General features: G+C 45.1%; 1 protein-coding gene across 1 annotated transcript; it reads left to right on the top strand.

Annotated features, from left to right (window-relative positions):
* The first annotated feature begins 222 nt into the window (after window positions 1-222).
* On the top strand, window positions 223-6,140 carry LOC127343572 (glycine dehydrogenase (decarboxylating), mitochondrial). The gene is made up of 15 exons (XM_051369712.2): window positions 223-1,461; window positions 1,627-1,872; window positions 1,961-2,038; window positions 2,136-2,236; window positions 2,372-2,567; window positions 2,649-2,774; window positions 2,857-3,042; window positions 3,681-3,794; window positions 4,215-4,367; window positions 4,694-4,882; window positions 4,985-5,062; window positions 5,143-5,268; window positions 5,365-5,463; window positions 5,605-5,722; window positions 5,807-6,140. Exons 1-15 carry the CDS (start codon window positions 271-273, stop codon window positions 5,899-5,901), a joined length of 3,096 nt encoding a protein of 1,031 aa, XP_051225672.1. The 5' UTR covers window positions 223-270; the 3' UTR covers window positions 5,902-6,140.
* The last annotated feature ends 10,014 nt before the right edge of the window (window positions 6,141-16,154 follow it).

The following is a 16,154-nucleotide window of genomic DNA, read 5'->3' on the forward strand; positions in this document are numbered from 1 at the left end:
CCTGGTCCATCCAAACGCCATCCTCCTCACCGCCTCCCGTTGCCGATGAGCAGTGTCAGCGCCCACGTCATTCCCTAACCTCCCTCTCGTGCCGTGCTCTCCACCTCACTCCACTCACACGGAGCCCCCCCTTTCCTTCTCTGAATGCGCCCGCCGGTATATAACAGCCAACCAAATCACTCCCCCTGATCCACGCCCACATCCGCTCTTCTCGTCAGGAGCGGAGGCCGCCTCCTCCAACTTCCCGCTTCTGCTCCCAATCCCAATCCGATGGAGCGCGCACGCCGCCTCGCCAACCGCGCGCTGCTGCGCCGCCTCCTCGCGGCCTCCTCATCCACCACCTCCCCCTCCCCGTCCCGCGGCATCTCCACCCTAGTCCCCAAGCCGGCGCCGGCCGGACCGCGCCCCCGCCGCGCGCACCACCAGCACACGCCGTCCCGCCCGGTCTCCGTGTCCGCGCTGCAGCCCAGCGACACCTTCCCGCGGAGGCACAACTCCGCCACGCCCGCCGAGCAGGCCGTCATGGCCTCCGCCTGCGGCTTCAACACCCTCGACTCCCTCATCGACGCCACCGTGCCCGCCGCCATCCGCGCGCCGCCGATGCAGTTCACGGGCAAGTTCGACGCCGGGTTCACCGAGTCCCAGATGCTGGACCACATGGCGCACCTGGCCTCCATGAACAAGGTCTACAAGTCCTTCATCGGGATGGGCTACTACAACACGCACATCCCGGCCGTCATCCTGCGCAACCTCATGGAGAACCCGGCCTGGTACACGCAGTACACGCCGTACCAGGCGGAGATCGCGCAGGGCCGGCTCGAGTCGCTGCTCAACTACCAGACCATGGTCGCCGACCTCACCGGTCTGCCCATGTCCAACGCCTCCCTCCTCGACGAGGCCACCGCCGCCGCCGAGGCCATGGCCATGTGCAACGGCATCCTCAAGGCCAAGAAGAAGACCTTCCTCATCGCCTCCAACTGCCACCCGCAGACCATCGACATCTGCAAGACGCGCGCCTCCGGATTCGACCTCAACGTCGTCGTCTCCGACGCCAAGGACTTCGACTACAGCAGCGGCGACGTCTGCGGCGTCCTCGTGCAGTACCCGGGCACCGAGGGCGAGGTGCTCGACTACGCCGAGTTCGTCAAGGACGCGCACAAGCACGGCGTCAAGGTCGTCATGGCCACCGACCTGCTCGCGCTCACCACGCTGCGCCCGCCGGGCGAGATCGGGGCCGACATCGCCGTCGGCTCAGCGCAGAGGTTCGGCGTGCCCATGGGATACGGCGGCCCGCACGCAGCCTTCCTCGCAACCTCGCAGGAGTACAAGAGGCTCATGCCCGGACGCATCATCGGAGTCAGCGTCGACTCCAGCGGCAAGCCCGCGCTACGCATGGCGATGCAGACCAGGGAGCAGCACATCCGCAGGGACAAGGCCACCAGCAACATCTGCACCGCCCAGGTACGTGCTCCTCCACCCGCTCACCAGAAAATTGTCTGGTAGCGACAGCACACTAGTTAATTAATAATTGTTTCTGATACTGTACCCTGGGTTAGTAGTAGTGGCCGAGCATATCTGTCATAAAATATACTCATTTATCACAAGATGCACTTTCCAATTTTATAGGCCTTGCTCGCCAACATGGCGGCGATGTACGCTGTCTACCATGGTCCCGCTGGGCTCAAGGCTATCGCCGACCGTGTCCACGGCCTGGCTGGTACTTTCGCCCATGGGCTCAAGAAGCTCGGAACAGTCACAGTGCAGGAGCTGCCCTACTTTGACACCGTCAAGATCACTTGCGCCGATGCCAACGCTATTGCTGAGGAGGCTCGCAAAAACGAGATGAACCTTCGCGTTGTCGACGCAAACACGGTTCGTTCTCTGTTCATGTTTTCTACTATTCCAGCACAACCGACTTAGTATGTGCGTTTAGCATTAACTTTGAGTTTTGATGTTGCAGATTACCGTTGCCTTCGATGAGACCACCACCTTGGAGGATGTTGACAAGCTGTTCAAGGTCTTCTCTGGTGGCAAACCAGTAAGTAGTCGTTCCATCAGTACAAAACCCCCCGCGTGCTTGATGTGGAATTATGTCGCAACATTAAATGATGATGTTCTGTCACAAACACTTTCAGGTGGGCTTCACAGCTGAATCCATTGCACCTGAAGTCTCAAGCTCCATTCCTAGCAGCCTTGTGCGCGACAGCCCCTACCTAACTCACCCAATCTTTAGCATGTACGTATGGTGCTTGCATCTTTGTCAGGATGTATTAAATTAAGCTGAAATTATTTGTCAGGTTGTATTAAAATAAGCTGAAATTATTTGTCAAGATGTATTAAAATAAGCTGAAATTATTTTGCGGCCTTGCAGGTACCACACAGAGCACGAGCTTCTCCGTTACCTGCACAAGCTGCAAAACAAGGATCTTTCACTGTGCCACAGTATGATTCCTCTTGGTTCTTGCACCATGAAACTCAATGCCACCGTCGAGATGATGCCTGTCACTGATCCCAAGTTTGCCAACATGCACCCATTTGCCCCTACTGATCAGGCTGCAGGCTATCATGTAAGGACCAATTACCATTCATTTCGTTTCTAATGGCAGACTGTCAATAATAAGAAAAATGACCAAAATTTTTCTATGAAGGAAATGTTTGACAACTTGGGCGATCTGTTAAACACGATCACCGGTTTCGATTCCTTCTCTCTGCAACCAAATGCTGGTGCTTCAGGAGAGTATGCTGGACTGATGGTTATTCGGGCCTACCACAGGGTATGCCTTGATAAATATGCTGTGCTACTTCTCTTGCTTTGTTGAGCATTCTTTGTTTACAAACCATATGACGAAAATGCAGGCAAGAGGAGACCACCACCGAAATGTCTGCATCATTCCTGTCTCGGCACACGGCACCAATCCTGCAAGTGCTGCTATGTGTGGAATGAAGATTATTACTGTCGGAACTGACTCCAAAGGTAACATTAACATTGCGGAGTTGAAGAAAGCTGCTGAAGCAAACAAGGACAACCTGTCTGCTCTCATGGTACTGTTTCTACGCTCTGCCCGTTGAGTATTTATCATGGATTCTGACCTCAGTTATACTCTTGCAGCTCAACAGTTCCTTACTAAATCTTAATCTACCGCTCTTAATCAATATTATCGCTATCATTGTATGAAGTGCGAAGAAGCAAAATTAGGAGACTTTCACAGTCATGTTTATTGCAGCTTCTAATCTAGTACCAACATTAGTCAGAGTAAAAGTAGGAAGAATCTATACTGCCTCTTTTGGTGGTTCAGATTTTGGTGGTGTAGAATAATTAATCAAATCGATGTATGTTACAGTATCTAGCCGCACAATTTGCTGAAATTTTGACTTGTATATGTTAAGATGGAAATCGGGAAACAGCGTCATTGTACTTTCCTTCTTATTATTCTTGGTCATACATTTATTAATCGGCATATAATGAATGAACATGTCCAAATACTTTATGTTATGTAATATTGCTTTAAAGCTACACATGGTTGAAGAATAAGGGAAACTTTTGTTAGGAAGTGACTAAGAGTAACTAATCTGGAACCAGTTCATTGTGTTGAAAGTTTTTTTATAAATATTTGTACTCCGTATTATTTTTCCCCGGTGCTAAGAATAACAGAATGTTACATGATCACCCCGTTCTTCAGGTTACCTATCCTTCAACCCATGGAGTCTATGAAGAAGGCATCGATGAGATATGCAGGATCATTCATGAGAACGGTGGGCAGGTCTATATGGATGGGGCCAACATGAATGCTCAGGTTAGTTTTCTTTGCACGTTGTTATACCACTTTGTCTACTTGTTATTTATATATTTGCTCCCGTCAATTGTTTTATACTAATAGACTGGAAGTTATATGTTGGTCCACAGATTGCGTAACACTGTAATATATCTTTCCAACATAACGGTGAAGTTTACTCTACAAAAACTGAAGACTACAAATTGAACTATATATATGTTTTATCTACTTTCCATTTGTTTTCATCTTTTAAAAGAATTCTGTTTTATTTGTACTTGACCAGTTATGCATGCTTAGATCTAGGTAAGAAAAAATCTCTTCAAGTTCACCTAGACATAGTTGAGAAATTGTGACATCGTAATTTCAGATATCCCATACTATATATTGATATTCTAAGAGCCATATAATCCCTTTTAACATAGAAAAGTTGTGTTCTTACAGGTTGGGTTGACAAGCCCTGGTTTTATTGGAGCAGATGTGTGCCATCTTAACCTTCACAAGACATTTTGCATTCCTCATGGTGGAGGTGGTCCTGGCATGGGTCCTATTGGTGTTAAGAAGCACCTCGCACCATTTTTACCATCTCATCCAGTGGTAGGTGTCCTGAATGTTTTATGTTGTTGCTCCAAATAAAATTCTAGTATTCAGATTTCAGTCCTAACAAAATAACACCCATTGTCTAATAGTTTAATTTGAATAACATATGAGCTTGATATTAGGAAGTATATCATCTCTTTGTAATCTTAATTTGCAAGCTTTAAAATATTAAGTTTTCGGTGATGATGTATTAACTACTCAAGCAATGCTTTAAATGTCAAGTACTATAATCAAAGGAATCAATCATGTTTTTTTGCTTGACTTCTGGTTTCATTTGAAAGCAAATGCAACTACATAATCAAACTAATCCGGTTATTCATTAGATCCCCACTGGTGGCTTTCCTCTCCCTGAGAAAACCGACCCTCTTGGTTCCATTTCTGCTGCTCCATGGGGATCTGCTTTGATTCTTCCAATTTCCTACACATACATAGCCATGATGGGGTCTCAGGGACTCACTGATGCTTCAAAGATTGCGATCTTGAATGCAAACTACATGGCAAAGCGTCTGGAGGTACTTGAAGTTACTCATGGTCACATTTGCATACCCTTTGCCACAATTTGTATCTATAGTTAAACTACTTCTCTAACTGTTCCCTTATGATGAACTTTGCAGAAACACTACCCAGTTCTTTTCCGTGGAGTCAATGGAACTGTTGCCCATGAATTCATCATTGATTTAAGAGGGTTCAAGGTACTTGTCTGAACTACGTTAGCAATTGAACCTTGCGTTTATCCATTTCAGTTCTCTGACTAGATATGGATTTTTTACAGGCGACTGCTGGTATAGAGCCTGAGGATGTGGCGAAGCGCTTGATGGACTATGGATTCCATGGACCAACCATGTCATGGCCTGTTCCAGGCACACTTATGATTGAACCCACTGAAAGTGAAAGCAAGGTAAGCATGTCCAACTTAATCTATTGCTTGACTTTGCACCAAACCATTGTTTTTTTCTTTTTTGCATTAGCTTACTGCCACATAATTGTCTTGTAGGCTGAACTAGACAGGTTCTGTGATGCCCTTATTTCCATCAGGGAAGAAATTGCACAGGTAGAAAATGGCGTAGCAGATGCGAACAACAATGTCCTGAAGGTAATCTACTCCAAATTGTCTCAGTAAAAAACTAAAACATTTTTCCAACAGCATGAGATTTTGGCTGAACCGGCTGGGTGCATGCAACTCAATACACATGAACAGGGTAGTTGACATGTGTTTGCCTGTTATATTACACAGGGCGCTCCCCACCCACCCCAACTCTTGATGAGTGACGCATGGACTAAGCCATACTCCAGGGAGTACGCCGCATTCCCTGCGGCGTGGCTCCGCGGTGCCAAGTTCTGGCCAACAACATGTACTGATAACTCTGAATACTTCGCGTTACTTACATCGTTATTGTTGAGATGCAAGCTAATAATCCCTGTTCTACTATTGTCAGGTCGTGTGGACAACGTGTACGGGGATCGCAACCTCATTTGCACTCTGCAGCAGGCATCCCAAGTGGCAGAGGAAGCTGCAGCTGCTACTGCGTAAGCTTCTGATGATGACGAACCTGGTGTGTGAAACAGTGTAAAGAAGTTGCGATGCTTCCTGTAGGAGGGAAGCATGCTTGCTTCTTAATTTCTCATGTACTGTATATATTCTCCTCAGATGCCACCTTCTCCTGTATTTCTGTATCCTCATTGCCTCCACATTCCCATCTAAAAGTGATATTAGCTATATTGGCTAGCTTTTAATTCTCTTGTCTGAATACAGGAAAAATAATTGAGATCTGTTTTTGTGTCCTAGCCATATACGTATAAAGAAAGAAAATCTAGATTATGAGCTTGTGTGATCTGCTGTAGATTATCGGCTTGTGTGATCTGCTGTAGAATCGACGATTTGATCGATGCGCGGTAGCGGAAAGTGGTCATTTGGGCAATGTTTGTTGATGCTGGTGAAGTCGATACACATGCGAAGAACTGTCGTATCCTTCTTTGGTACCATTACTGGGTTAGCTACCTACTTAGCTTCCTTGAGTCTACTTAGCTTCCTTGAGTCCGCGGATGAATCCATCTTTGCAGAGCCGATTAACTTCTTCGTCGATGGCCTTGCGTTTTGGCTCTGAAACACGGCGTAGTGTCTGCTGGACAGGTTTGGCTTTGGGGTCAACATTGAGGGTGTGCTCAACAAGTTCTCTGTGAATACCTGGCATGTCGGATGGCTCACATACAAATATTTTCCAGCGCTCACGGAGGAACTTTATGAGCTCCCCTTCCTATGCGACGTCGATGGCCTTGCGTTTTGGCTCTGAAACACGGCGTAGTGTCTGCTGGACAGGTTTGGCTTTGGGGTCAACATTGAGGGTGTGCTCAACAAGTTCTCTGTGAATACCTGGCATGTCGGATGGCTCACATACAAATATTTTCCAGCGCTCACGGAGGAACTTTATGAGCTCCCCTTCCTATGCGATAGTGAGGTCAGCCGACGTGTTGACTGTTTTCTTCGATAGAAGGGATGCACTTGATGCTTCTTTGGTAGCATCAAACTTGTCGGTTTTTGTTTCGATTATCAGTAGGTGGCTGCTTGTGATCGGTGAGTACGTCTAATGCATTGAGCTCCTCCTTGACCCGAATTTGGAGGCGATCTTCTGAAAGTCTTTGTCGCAATTATCAGACCGAGAGAAACTTCCATGGACAGTGATTGTGGTCCCGTTATTGCCTGACATCTTGAGTTTCAGGTAAGCATAATGGGGGACTAGCATGAACTTGCGTATGCCGGTCTCCCGAGAATAGTGTGGTACTGTGATTCCCAATTCACTACCTCGAATTCGAGTAGTTCCTTTTTGAAGTTATCGGGTTTACCAAAGACAACGCCCAAGGAGATCTTGCCGAGAGGGTATGCGGGCAGGGTCGGGATGATGCCGTGAAAGCATGTGTCGGATTCTTGCAGCATGTTGACGGTAATGCCCATTGCTTTCATTGTGCTTGCGAACAAAAGATTTAAGCCGCTGCCCCCGTCCATGAATACTTTGCTCATATTAAATCTGTCAATCTGTGCTTCGAGTACTAGAGAAACGTGATCTGGCCTATGAACAACCATCGGATGATCGGCCCTGCTGAATAGAATGCTTTGTTCAAACCAGTCAATGTACTTTGGGATGTTTGCCATGGCGATTTCCGCGAGATTTATCTCTCGCGTGAATTTTTTTAGCTCCCTCTTGGAAACGCTGGTCTTGTGGATCATGTTCACTTGTCCCCGCGGTGTAGGGAAAACTTCAGCCGACACACGAGGCTGATCCTGTTGCAGCGCGGGTGGTTGAATGGTTGCGGGTGCATCTCGTGTCGTCGGGTGCGCTTGTGTATTGGAGCCGGATCTCAATGTGTCCCACAACTTCTGAAGCTCGAGGAACTGCCGACAATCTTTGAGCAGGTGAGATGCTTTCTTAATATTTTCTTTCGAGTCGACGTAGGCGTAGGCGTGCAGATAACAGGGAGCGCTTAGCTGCTCCATGGCTGGCAGGTCGGGCGTCCGTGGAGGATGGTTCTGTCGGCTGCTTCCGGATCCGCTACGGCTGTTATCCCAACATTATATTGTTCGCTGCACTGGTCGCTGCGCCAATCAGCGTGACCGGTGGTAACCATGTTGGTGCAATCAGTTGCTCCGTAGCTGAGACCTCTTCTCCTCTTTCGGCGATCATGTCTGCTCCCTGGGTTATTCGGGCGCCTTTGATTACTCTCATCGTCGTTGTTGCGTGGGCTGGGTTTCCGCGCGTGGTCTTCGCCATCAGCCCAGCTATTGGTGGTATCCATCATTTTGGTGCTGGACTTTGATAGATTAGCTACCAGCCGACGCCGATTGAGTTCTGATTGCTCTCTGACCAGTCGAACGCATCTTTGCGCTGCATCCCATTCCATTTGAGAGAGTAAGATGGTAGTATTGGCGTTGCTATCGCTAGCTTTGCCATCATGTCGTTGATTGTTCCCGACGTGCGCAATGTTGTTGGCCACAGGAGCTTCGGTTCCGGCCTCTGAGTCGAAGGTAACACATATCTGATGATGCGCCGACCGTGCTGCAGATAGAGGGATGTTGTCATTGCGCTCACCGATGCTTTCTTCGTCAGAGGAGTACATGATGCCGCACACGAAGGGAGGGGCGTCCGAACCGAACTCGTGCTTGGTATCATAGCCAAGGCAGTAGTACGACGTCAGATCCGATGATTCAGAGTCATCAGACCCGACGGACATGGTGGACATAGTGTGGCATGTTGATGATGATGGTGAGGCCGGAGCCGACCTAATCGACGCTGGTGATGCAGTGGTTGTTCAAGTAGAAGCCGATAAATCAACCACAGTTGGCGATGAAGCGGCGGGCGCGTCAGTCGATGAAGTCACGGCTGCTGCAGGACCCGAAGTGATCGGTCCGGGAGCCGCTGAACGCCACTAACGCTGATGTTCAGGTGGACGCTCCTGAACGCCATGTCCATCCCGCCGCGCAGGCCTGAGAAGGCTGAACGCGACGCGGAGGCGTGAGGGGTGAACTCGAAGGACCCGAAACGGATCGAGCCCATCAAGATCGGCGACGATGGAGCCGATGGTGATGGCGATTGATACGTCTCCAACGTACCTATAATTTCTGATGTTCCATGCTTGTTTTATGACAATACTTACATGTTTTGCTTGCACTTTATAATGTTTTTATGCATTTTGTGGAACTAACCTATTAACAAGATGCCGAAGGGCCAGTTGCTGTTTTCTGTTGTTTTTGGTTCCAGAAAGGCTGTTCGGGCAATATTCTCGGAATTCGACGAAATCAACGCCCAGAACCCTATTTTTCCCGGAAGCATCCAGAACACCGAAGGAGAGTCGGAGAGGGGCCAGGGGCCACCACACAACATGGCGGCGCGGCCCCAGGCCTGGCCGCGCCGGCCTACTGTGAGGGGGGCCCAGGCACCCTCCGACTCCAACTCTTCGCCTATTTAAGCCCTGGTGACCTAAAACCTCGATACCGATTGTCGAAGTCGCCAGAAACCCTCCAGAACGCCGCCACATCGCGAAACTCCGTCTCGGGAGCCAGAAGTCTCCGTTCTGGCACTCCGCCGGGACGGGGAATTGGAGGAGATCATCGCCGCCATCACCACCGACGCCTCTACATCAACCAGCCATGTTTCCCCATCCATGTGTGAGTAATTCCCCCGCTGTAGGCTGAAGGGGATGGTAGGGATTGGATGAGATTGGTCATGTAATAGTATAAGATTGTTAGGGCATAGTGCCTAGTGTCCGTAATTGGTACTTTGATGATATTGTTGCAACTTGTTATGCTTAATGCTTGTCACTAGGGCCCGAGTGCCATGATCTCAGATCTGAACATGTTATTGTTTCATCATGATATTCATTGTTTATGGTCTTACCTGCAAGTTGTATACACATGTCGCTGTCCGGAACCAATGGCCCCGAAGTGACAGAAATCGGGACAACCGGAGGGGATGGTAGTGATGTGAGGATCACATGTGTTCACGGAGTGTTAATGCTTTGCTCCGGTACTCTATTAAAAGGAGTACCTTAATATCCAGTAGATTCCCTTGAGGCCCGGCTGCCACCGGCTGGTAGGACAAAAGATGTTGTGCAAGTTTCTCATTGCGAGCACGTACGACTATAATTGGAACACATGCCTATTGATTGCTTTGTACTTAGACACCGTTTTATTATTATCTGCAAATGCCCTGCTTGATTGTTACATGAGTTTCTCTCATCCATGCAACGCCTGTTATCCGTCCCCGTGCCTACAGTATTTTAATACTGCCATTTACTATAATCACTACTGCTGTCTCTGTTACTCTGCTGCTGTTATTTCACTACTGCTACTGCTATAAAACTGTTACTACTGATAAACTCTTGCGAGCAAGTCTGTTTCCAAGTGCAGCTGAATTGACAACTCCGTTGTTAAGGCTTTCAAGTATTCTTTGTCTCCCCTTGTGTCGAATCAATAAATTGGGTTTTACTACCCACGAAGACTGCTGCGATCCCCTATACTTGTGGGTCATCAAGACTGTTTTCTGGCGCCGTTGCCGGGGAGGCATAGCTCTACTCATAAGTTCACCTGGGGAGTACACTCCACCTCTCTCTGTTTTATTCTATTTTGTTTTGCTTAGTTTACTTTTGCCTAGTTTATTTGTGCTTAGTTTATTTCTGTCTAGTATTATTTTGCTTAGTTTACTTTTGTCTAGTTTCTTTTTGTCTTGTTTTATTTTCCCTATATACCCAAAAATCCATAAAAATCTGAAAAACTTAAAAATTAAAAACTGTTTATGGAAAAACCCACAACCTATTTGGAGCTTATTGAATTATATAATAATTATAGAGAATCAAGAACGGGAAAAGTTATGAGTGCTGTGATAGAAAAACTGAATACAATTGCTAAAATCTTGCTTAAACGCCATGATATAAACTGTTGCTCTAAACAGGATACTAAACATCTTAAATTTCAATGTGGCTTTAGTGAGGAAGTTTTAATTAAGAACTATAATTGGAATAACTATATTCATTTTGGGTTCGAAGAGGTAGAACAATTTGTCATATTTATGGGAGCCTCTGAGATAGAATCCTTCATTGTTAAAAATTATGAAACTTGTGTTGTTTGTAAGGACCTTAAAGATTATGTCTCTTCTATCCTTAATTTTTGCAATGAAAGTTACACTGATAATCCTTATATCATTGATTATAAAGAGAGACTCACTAATGCACAAGAATGCACTCACAATTTGCAGGGACCTGTGGAAGAAGAAATTGATGAACCTGAAAGCTCATTGGATGAAAAAGAAGAGGAGAGTGATGAACAAAAGGAGGAAGAATGGATTAGCTACCCATGCCAACCTTCTAATGAGAGTAACTCTTTATCTCTTACATTATTTGATTGTCCTCCATGCTTACCAAAGGAGGTTGAATGTTATGTTCATGTGGATTCTCTTGCAATATTCCCTATGAGTAAAACTTGTGAGAATAATTATGCTACTTTTATTTATGATAATCCATGCTACTTTGATAAATCTTATGATAATGCTTTGTTTGTGCCTGATGTCGAAATGCATGGTACTAAAGAATTTTGCGTAGCAAATGTTTATGATAAAGCTCTAGATGATGGTCCTATGTTACTTGATAATATTAATTGTACTACTAATGAAAATGGGATTGGAGAGTTCTTGACTTTATCTATGAGTCCCATATCTTTTGAGATTGATCAATCATCTTGTTACATTATTGATAAAAGTAGTTTAGAAAGTTTTGATCCTATTATTTTTGAGCTTGATAAAAATTATGTGTTTATGGATCATGAGAAACATGCTTTATGTGATAGTTATATTGTTGAGTTTATTCATGAAGCTACTGAAAATTATTATGAGAGAGGAAAATATGGTTGTAGAAATTTGCATGGTACTAAAACACCTCTCTATATATTGAAACTTTTTGAGTTACTCTTGTTTTATCTTCTTATGCTTGTCACTTTGTTCTTCATGAATTTATTTGTGTACAAGATTCCTATGCATAGGAAGTGGGTTAGACTTAAATTTGTTTTGAATTTGCTTCTTGATGCTTTTATTTGCTTCAACTCTTATTTCTTGCGAGTGCATCATTAAAATTGCTGAGCCCATCTTAATGGCTATAAAGAAAGCACTTCTTGGGAGATAACCCATGTCTTTATTTTGCTACTGTTTTGTTGTGTCTTGGAAGTTGTTACTACTGTAGCAACCTCTCCTTATCTTTATTTTATTGCAATGTTGTGCCAAGTGAAGCCTCTAATCGAAGGTTGATACTAGATTTGGATTTCTGCGCAGAAACAGATTTCTATCTGTCACGAATCTGGGCTGTTTTCTCTGTAGGTAACTCAGAAAATTATGCCAATTTACGTGCGTGTTCCTCAGATATGTACGCAACTTTCATTAGTTTTGAGTTTTCTGATTTGAGCAACGGAAGTACCTGTTTAAAATTCGTCTTTACTGGCTGTTCTGTTTTGGCAGATTCTGTCTCTGTTTTTTGCATTGTCTCTTGTGAACTTTAAGCAAGGCTTTCTAGACGTGGAGAGTTGTAGCTAATGTTTTATTGAGTTCTTGCAATGTGTCACTACAGGACCAAGGTGGATTCAAGTTTTTTGAGTACTAACCCCTCTAATGAAGTTTATGAGAAGTTTGGTGTGAAGGAAGTTTTCAAGGGTCAAGAGAGGAGGATGATAAATGATCAAGAAGAGTGAAAAGTATAAGCTTGGGGATGCCCCCGTGGTTCATCCCTGCATATTTCAAGAAGACTCAAGCGTCTAAGCTTGGGGATGCCCAAGGCATCCCCTTCTTCATCAACTTATCAGGTTTCTTCTATTGAAACTATATTTTTATTCGGTCACATCATATGTGCTTTACTTGGAGCGTCTATGTGCTTTTATTTTTGTTTTTATTTGAATAAGATCGGATCCTAGCAATACTTGTTTGGGAGAGAGACACGCTCCGCTTTTTCATATGAACACTTGTTCTTCGTTTTACTTTTAATGTTCAGTGATAAAAGTTGGAAGCTACATCACTTATGGTTATTTGGTTGGAAACAGAAAGTGCTTCATAATGTCTTGAATAATTTGACACTTGGCAATTGTTTTGAGCTCTCAAGTAGATCATGATTAAGTTTTTTTTCATGTAGTTTAAACCTATTAGTGGAGAACTACTTTAGAGCTTGTTGAAATTGGTTTGCATGATTGGTCTCTCTTAAGGTCTAGATATTTTCTGGTAAAAGTGTTTGAGCAACAAGGAAGACAGTGTAGAGTTTTATAATGCTTGCAATATGTTCTTATGTAAGTTTTACTGTACCGGTTCATACTTGTGTTTACTTCAAACAACCTTTCTAGCCAAAGCCTTGTACTGAGAGGGAATGCTTCTCGTGCATCCAAAACCTTGAGCCAAAACCTATGCCATTTGTGTCCACCATATGTACCTACTATGTGGTATTTCCTGCCATTCCAAGCAAATACTTCATGTGCTACCTTTAAACAATTCAAAAGCTATTATCTCTTATTTGTGTCAATGTTTTATAGCTCATGAGGAAGTATGTGGTGTTTTATCTCTCGATCTTGTCATTTACTTCGGACAGACTTTCACCAATGGACTAGTGGCATATCCGCTTATCCAATAATTTTGCAAAAAGAGCTGGCAATGGGGTTCCCAGCCCCGATTAATTAACTTGCATTAATAATTCTCTTCACATGTTTTGCTCTGATTCATCAGTAATCAACTTAATTTTGCAAATAGACACTCCTTCATGGTATATGATTGTTGGAAGGCACCCGAGGATTCGGTTAGCCATGGCTTGAGAAAGCAAAGGTTGGGAGGAGTGTCATCTAAAATAAATAAAGAAAAAACTAAAGTACATGTGTAAACAAAAGAGAAGAGGGATGATCTACCTTGCTGGTAGAGATAACGTCCTTCATGGGAGCCGCTCTTGAAAGTCTGGTTGATAAGGTAGTTAGAGTACCCATTACCATTCGTTGACAACAACAAACACCTCTCAAAACTTTACTTTTATGCTCTCTTTATGTCTTCAAAACCAAAGCTCTAGCACAAATATAGCAATCAATGCTTCGCTCTGCGAAGGGCCATTCTTTTACTTTATGTTGAGTCAGTTTACCTACTTCCTTCCATCTTAGAAGCAAACACTTGTGTCAACTGTGCATTGATTCTTACATACTTGCATATTTGCATTCATCATATTACTTTGTGTTGACAATTATCCATGAGATATGTATGTTGAAAGTTGAAAGCAACTGCTGAAACTTAAATCTTTCTCTGTGTTGCTTCAATGCCTTTACTTTGAATTTATTGCTTTATGAGTTAACTCTTATGCGAGACTTTTGATGCTTGTCTTGAGAGTACTATTCATGAAAAGTTTTGCTATATGTTATCTATTTGTTAGCAACTATAGATCATTGCCTTGAGTCACTGCATTCATCTCATATGCTTTATAATAGGATGATCAAGATTATGTAAGTAGCATGTCACTATAGAAATTACTCTTTTTATCGTTTACCTACTCGAGGGCGAGCAGGAACTAAGCTTGGGGATGCTGATACGTCTCCAACGTACCTATAATTTCTGATGTTCCATGCTTGTTTTATAACAATACTTACATGTTTTGCTTGCACTTTATAATGTTTTTATGCATTTTGTGGAACTAACCTATTAACAAGATGCCGAAGGGCCAGTTGCTGTTTTCTGTTGTTTTTGGTTCCAGAAAGGCTGTTCGGGCAATATTCTCGGAATTCGACGAAATCAACGCCCAGAACCCTATTTTTCCCGGAAGCATCCAGAACACCGAAGGAGAGTCAGAGAGGGGCCAGGGGGCCACCACACAACATGGCGGCGCGGCCCCAGGCCTGGCCGCGCCGGCCTACTGTGAGGGGGGCCCAGGCACCCTCCGACTCCGACTCTTCGCCTATTTAAGCCCTGGTGACCTAAAACCTCGATACCGATTGTCGAAGTCGCCAGAAACCCTCCAGAACACCGCCACATCGCGAAACTCCGTCTCGGGAGCCAGAAGTCTCCGTTCTGGCACTCCGCCGGGACGGGGAATTGGAGGAGATCATCGCCGCCATCACCACCGACGCCTCTACATCAACCAGCCATGTTTCCCCCATCCATGTGTGAGTAATTCCCCCGCTGTAGGCTGAAGGGGATGGTAGGGATTGGATGAGATTGGTCATGTAATAGTATAAGATTGTTAGGGCATAGTGCCTAGTGTCCGTAATTGGTACTTTGATGATATTGTTGCAACTTGTTATGCTTAATGCTTGTCACTAGGGCCCGAGTGCCATGATCTCAGATCTGAACATGTTATTGTTTCATCATGATATTCATTGTTTATGGTCTTACCTGCAAGTTGTATACACATGTCGCTGTCCGGAACCAATGGCCCCGAAGTGACAGAAATCGGGACAACCGGAGGGGATGGTAGTGATGTGAGGATCACATGTGTTCACGGAGTGTTAATGCTTTGCTCCGGTACTCTATTAAAAGGAGTACCTTAATATCCAGTAGATTCCCTTGAGGCCCGGCTGCCACCGGCTGGTAGGACAAAAGATGTTGTGCAAGTTTCTCATTGCGAGCACGTACGACTATAATTGGAACACATGCATATTGATTGCTTTGTACTTAGACACCGTTTTATTATTATCTGCAAATGCCCTGCTTGATTGTTACATGAGTTTCTCTCATCCATGCAACGCCCGTTATCCGTCCCTGTGCCTACAGTATTTTAATCCTGCTGTTTACTATAATCACTACTGCTGTCTCTGTTACTCGCCGTTATTTCACTACTCCATCTTGCTATAAAACTGTTACTACTGATAAACTCTTGCGAGCAAGTCTGTTTCCAGGTGCAGCTGAATTGACAACTCCGTTGTTAAGGCTTTCAAGTATTCTTTGTCTCCCCTTGTGTCGAATCAATAAATTGGGTTTTACTACCCGCGAAGACTGCTGCGATCCCCTATACTTGTGGGTCATCAGCGATGCCGACGAAGGTGTAGCTGACTCGATCGGAGTAGCCGATGAGGTGCCTTGAACTAGTAGGTTTCTCACAGATTGGACGACGCCAATTGACGAGGGGGCTCCTCGGCAATGCCCACCATGAGGGGCTTAGGGTTGACAGAATCCTGCAAGTTAGCACGAGACATCGGATACCAAGCGAACATGAGACGAGATTTACCCAGGTTCGGGGCCCTCGACGAGGTAAAACCCTTACTCCTGCTTGTCGGATCTTGATTTATCGATGAAAAAGGTT

This window comes from Lolium perenne, chromosome 3 (genome assembly GCF_019359855.2).
Source record: "Lolium perenne isolate Kyuss_39 chromosome 3, Kyuss_2.0, whole genome shotgun sequence".
NCBI classification, from domain to species: domain Eukaryota; kingdom Viridiplantae; phylum Streptophyta; class Magnoliopsida; order Poales; family Poaceae; genus Lolium; species Lolium perenne.

Excerpts from the sequence above, each read along its gene's own strand:
- LOC127343572 (XM_051369712.2), top strand. The coding sequence starts at position 271 with ATGGAGCGCGCACGCCGCCTCGCCAACCGCGCGCTGCTGCGCCGCCTC. Across the intron at positions 4,883-4,984 it reads ACATGGCAAAGCGTCTGGAG|AAACACTACCCAGTTCTTTT; the intron begins GTACTTGAAGTT and ends TGAACTTTGCAG. Across the intron at positions 5,723-5,806 it reads CAAGTTCTGGCCAACAACAT|GTCGTGTGGACAACGTGTAC; the intron begins GTACTGATAACT and ends TACTATTGTCAG.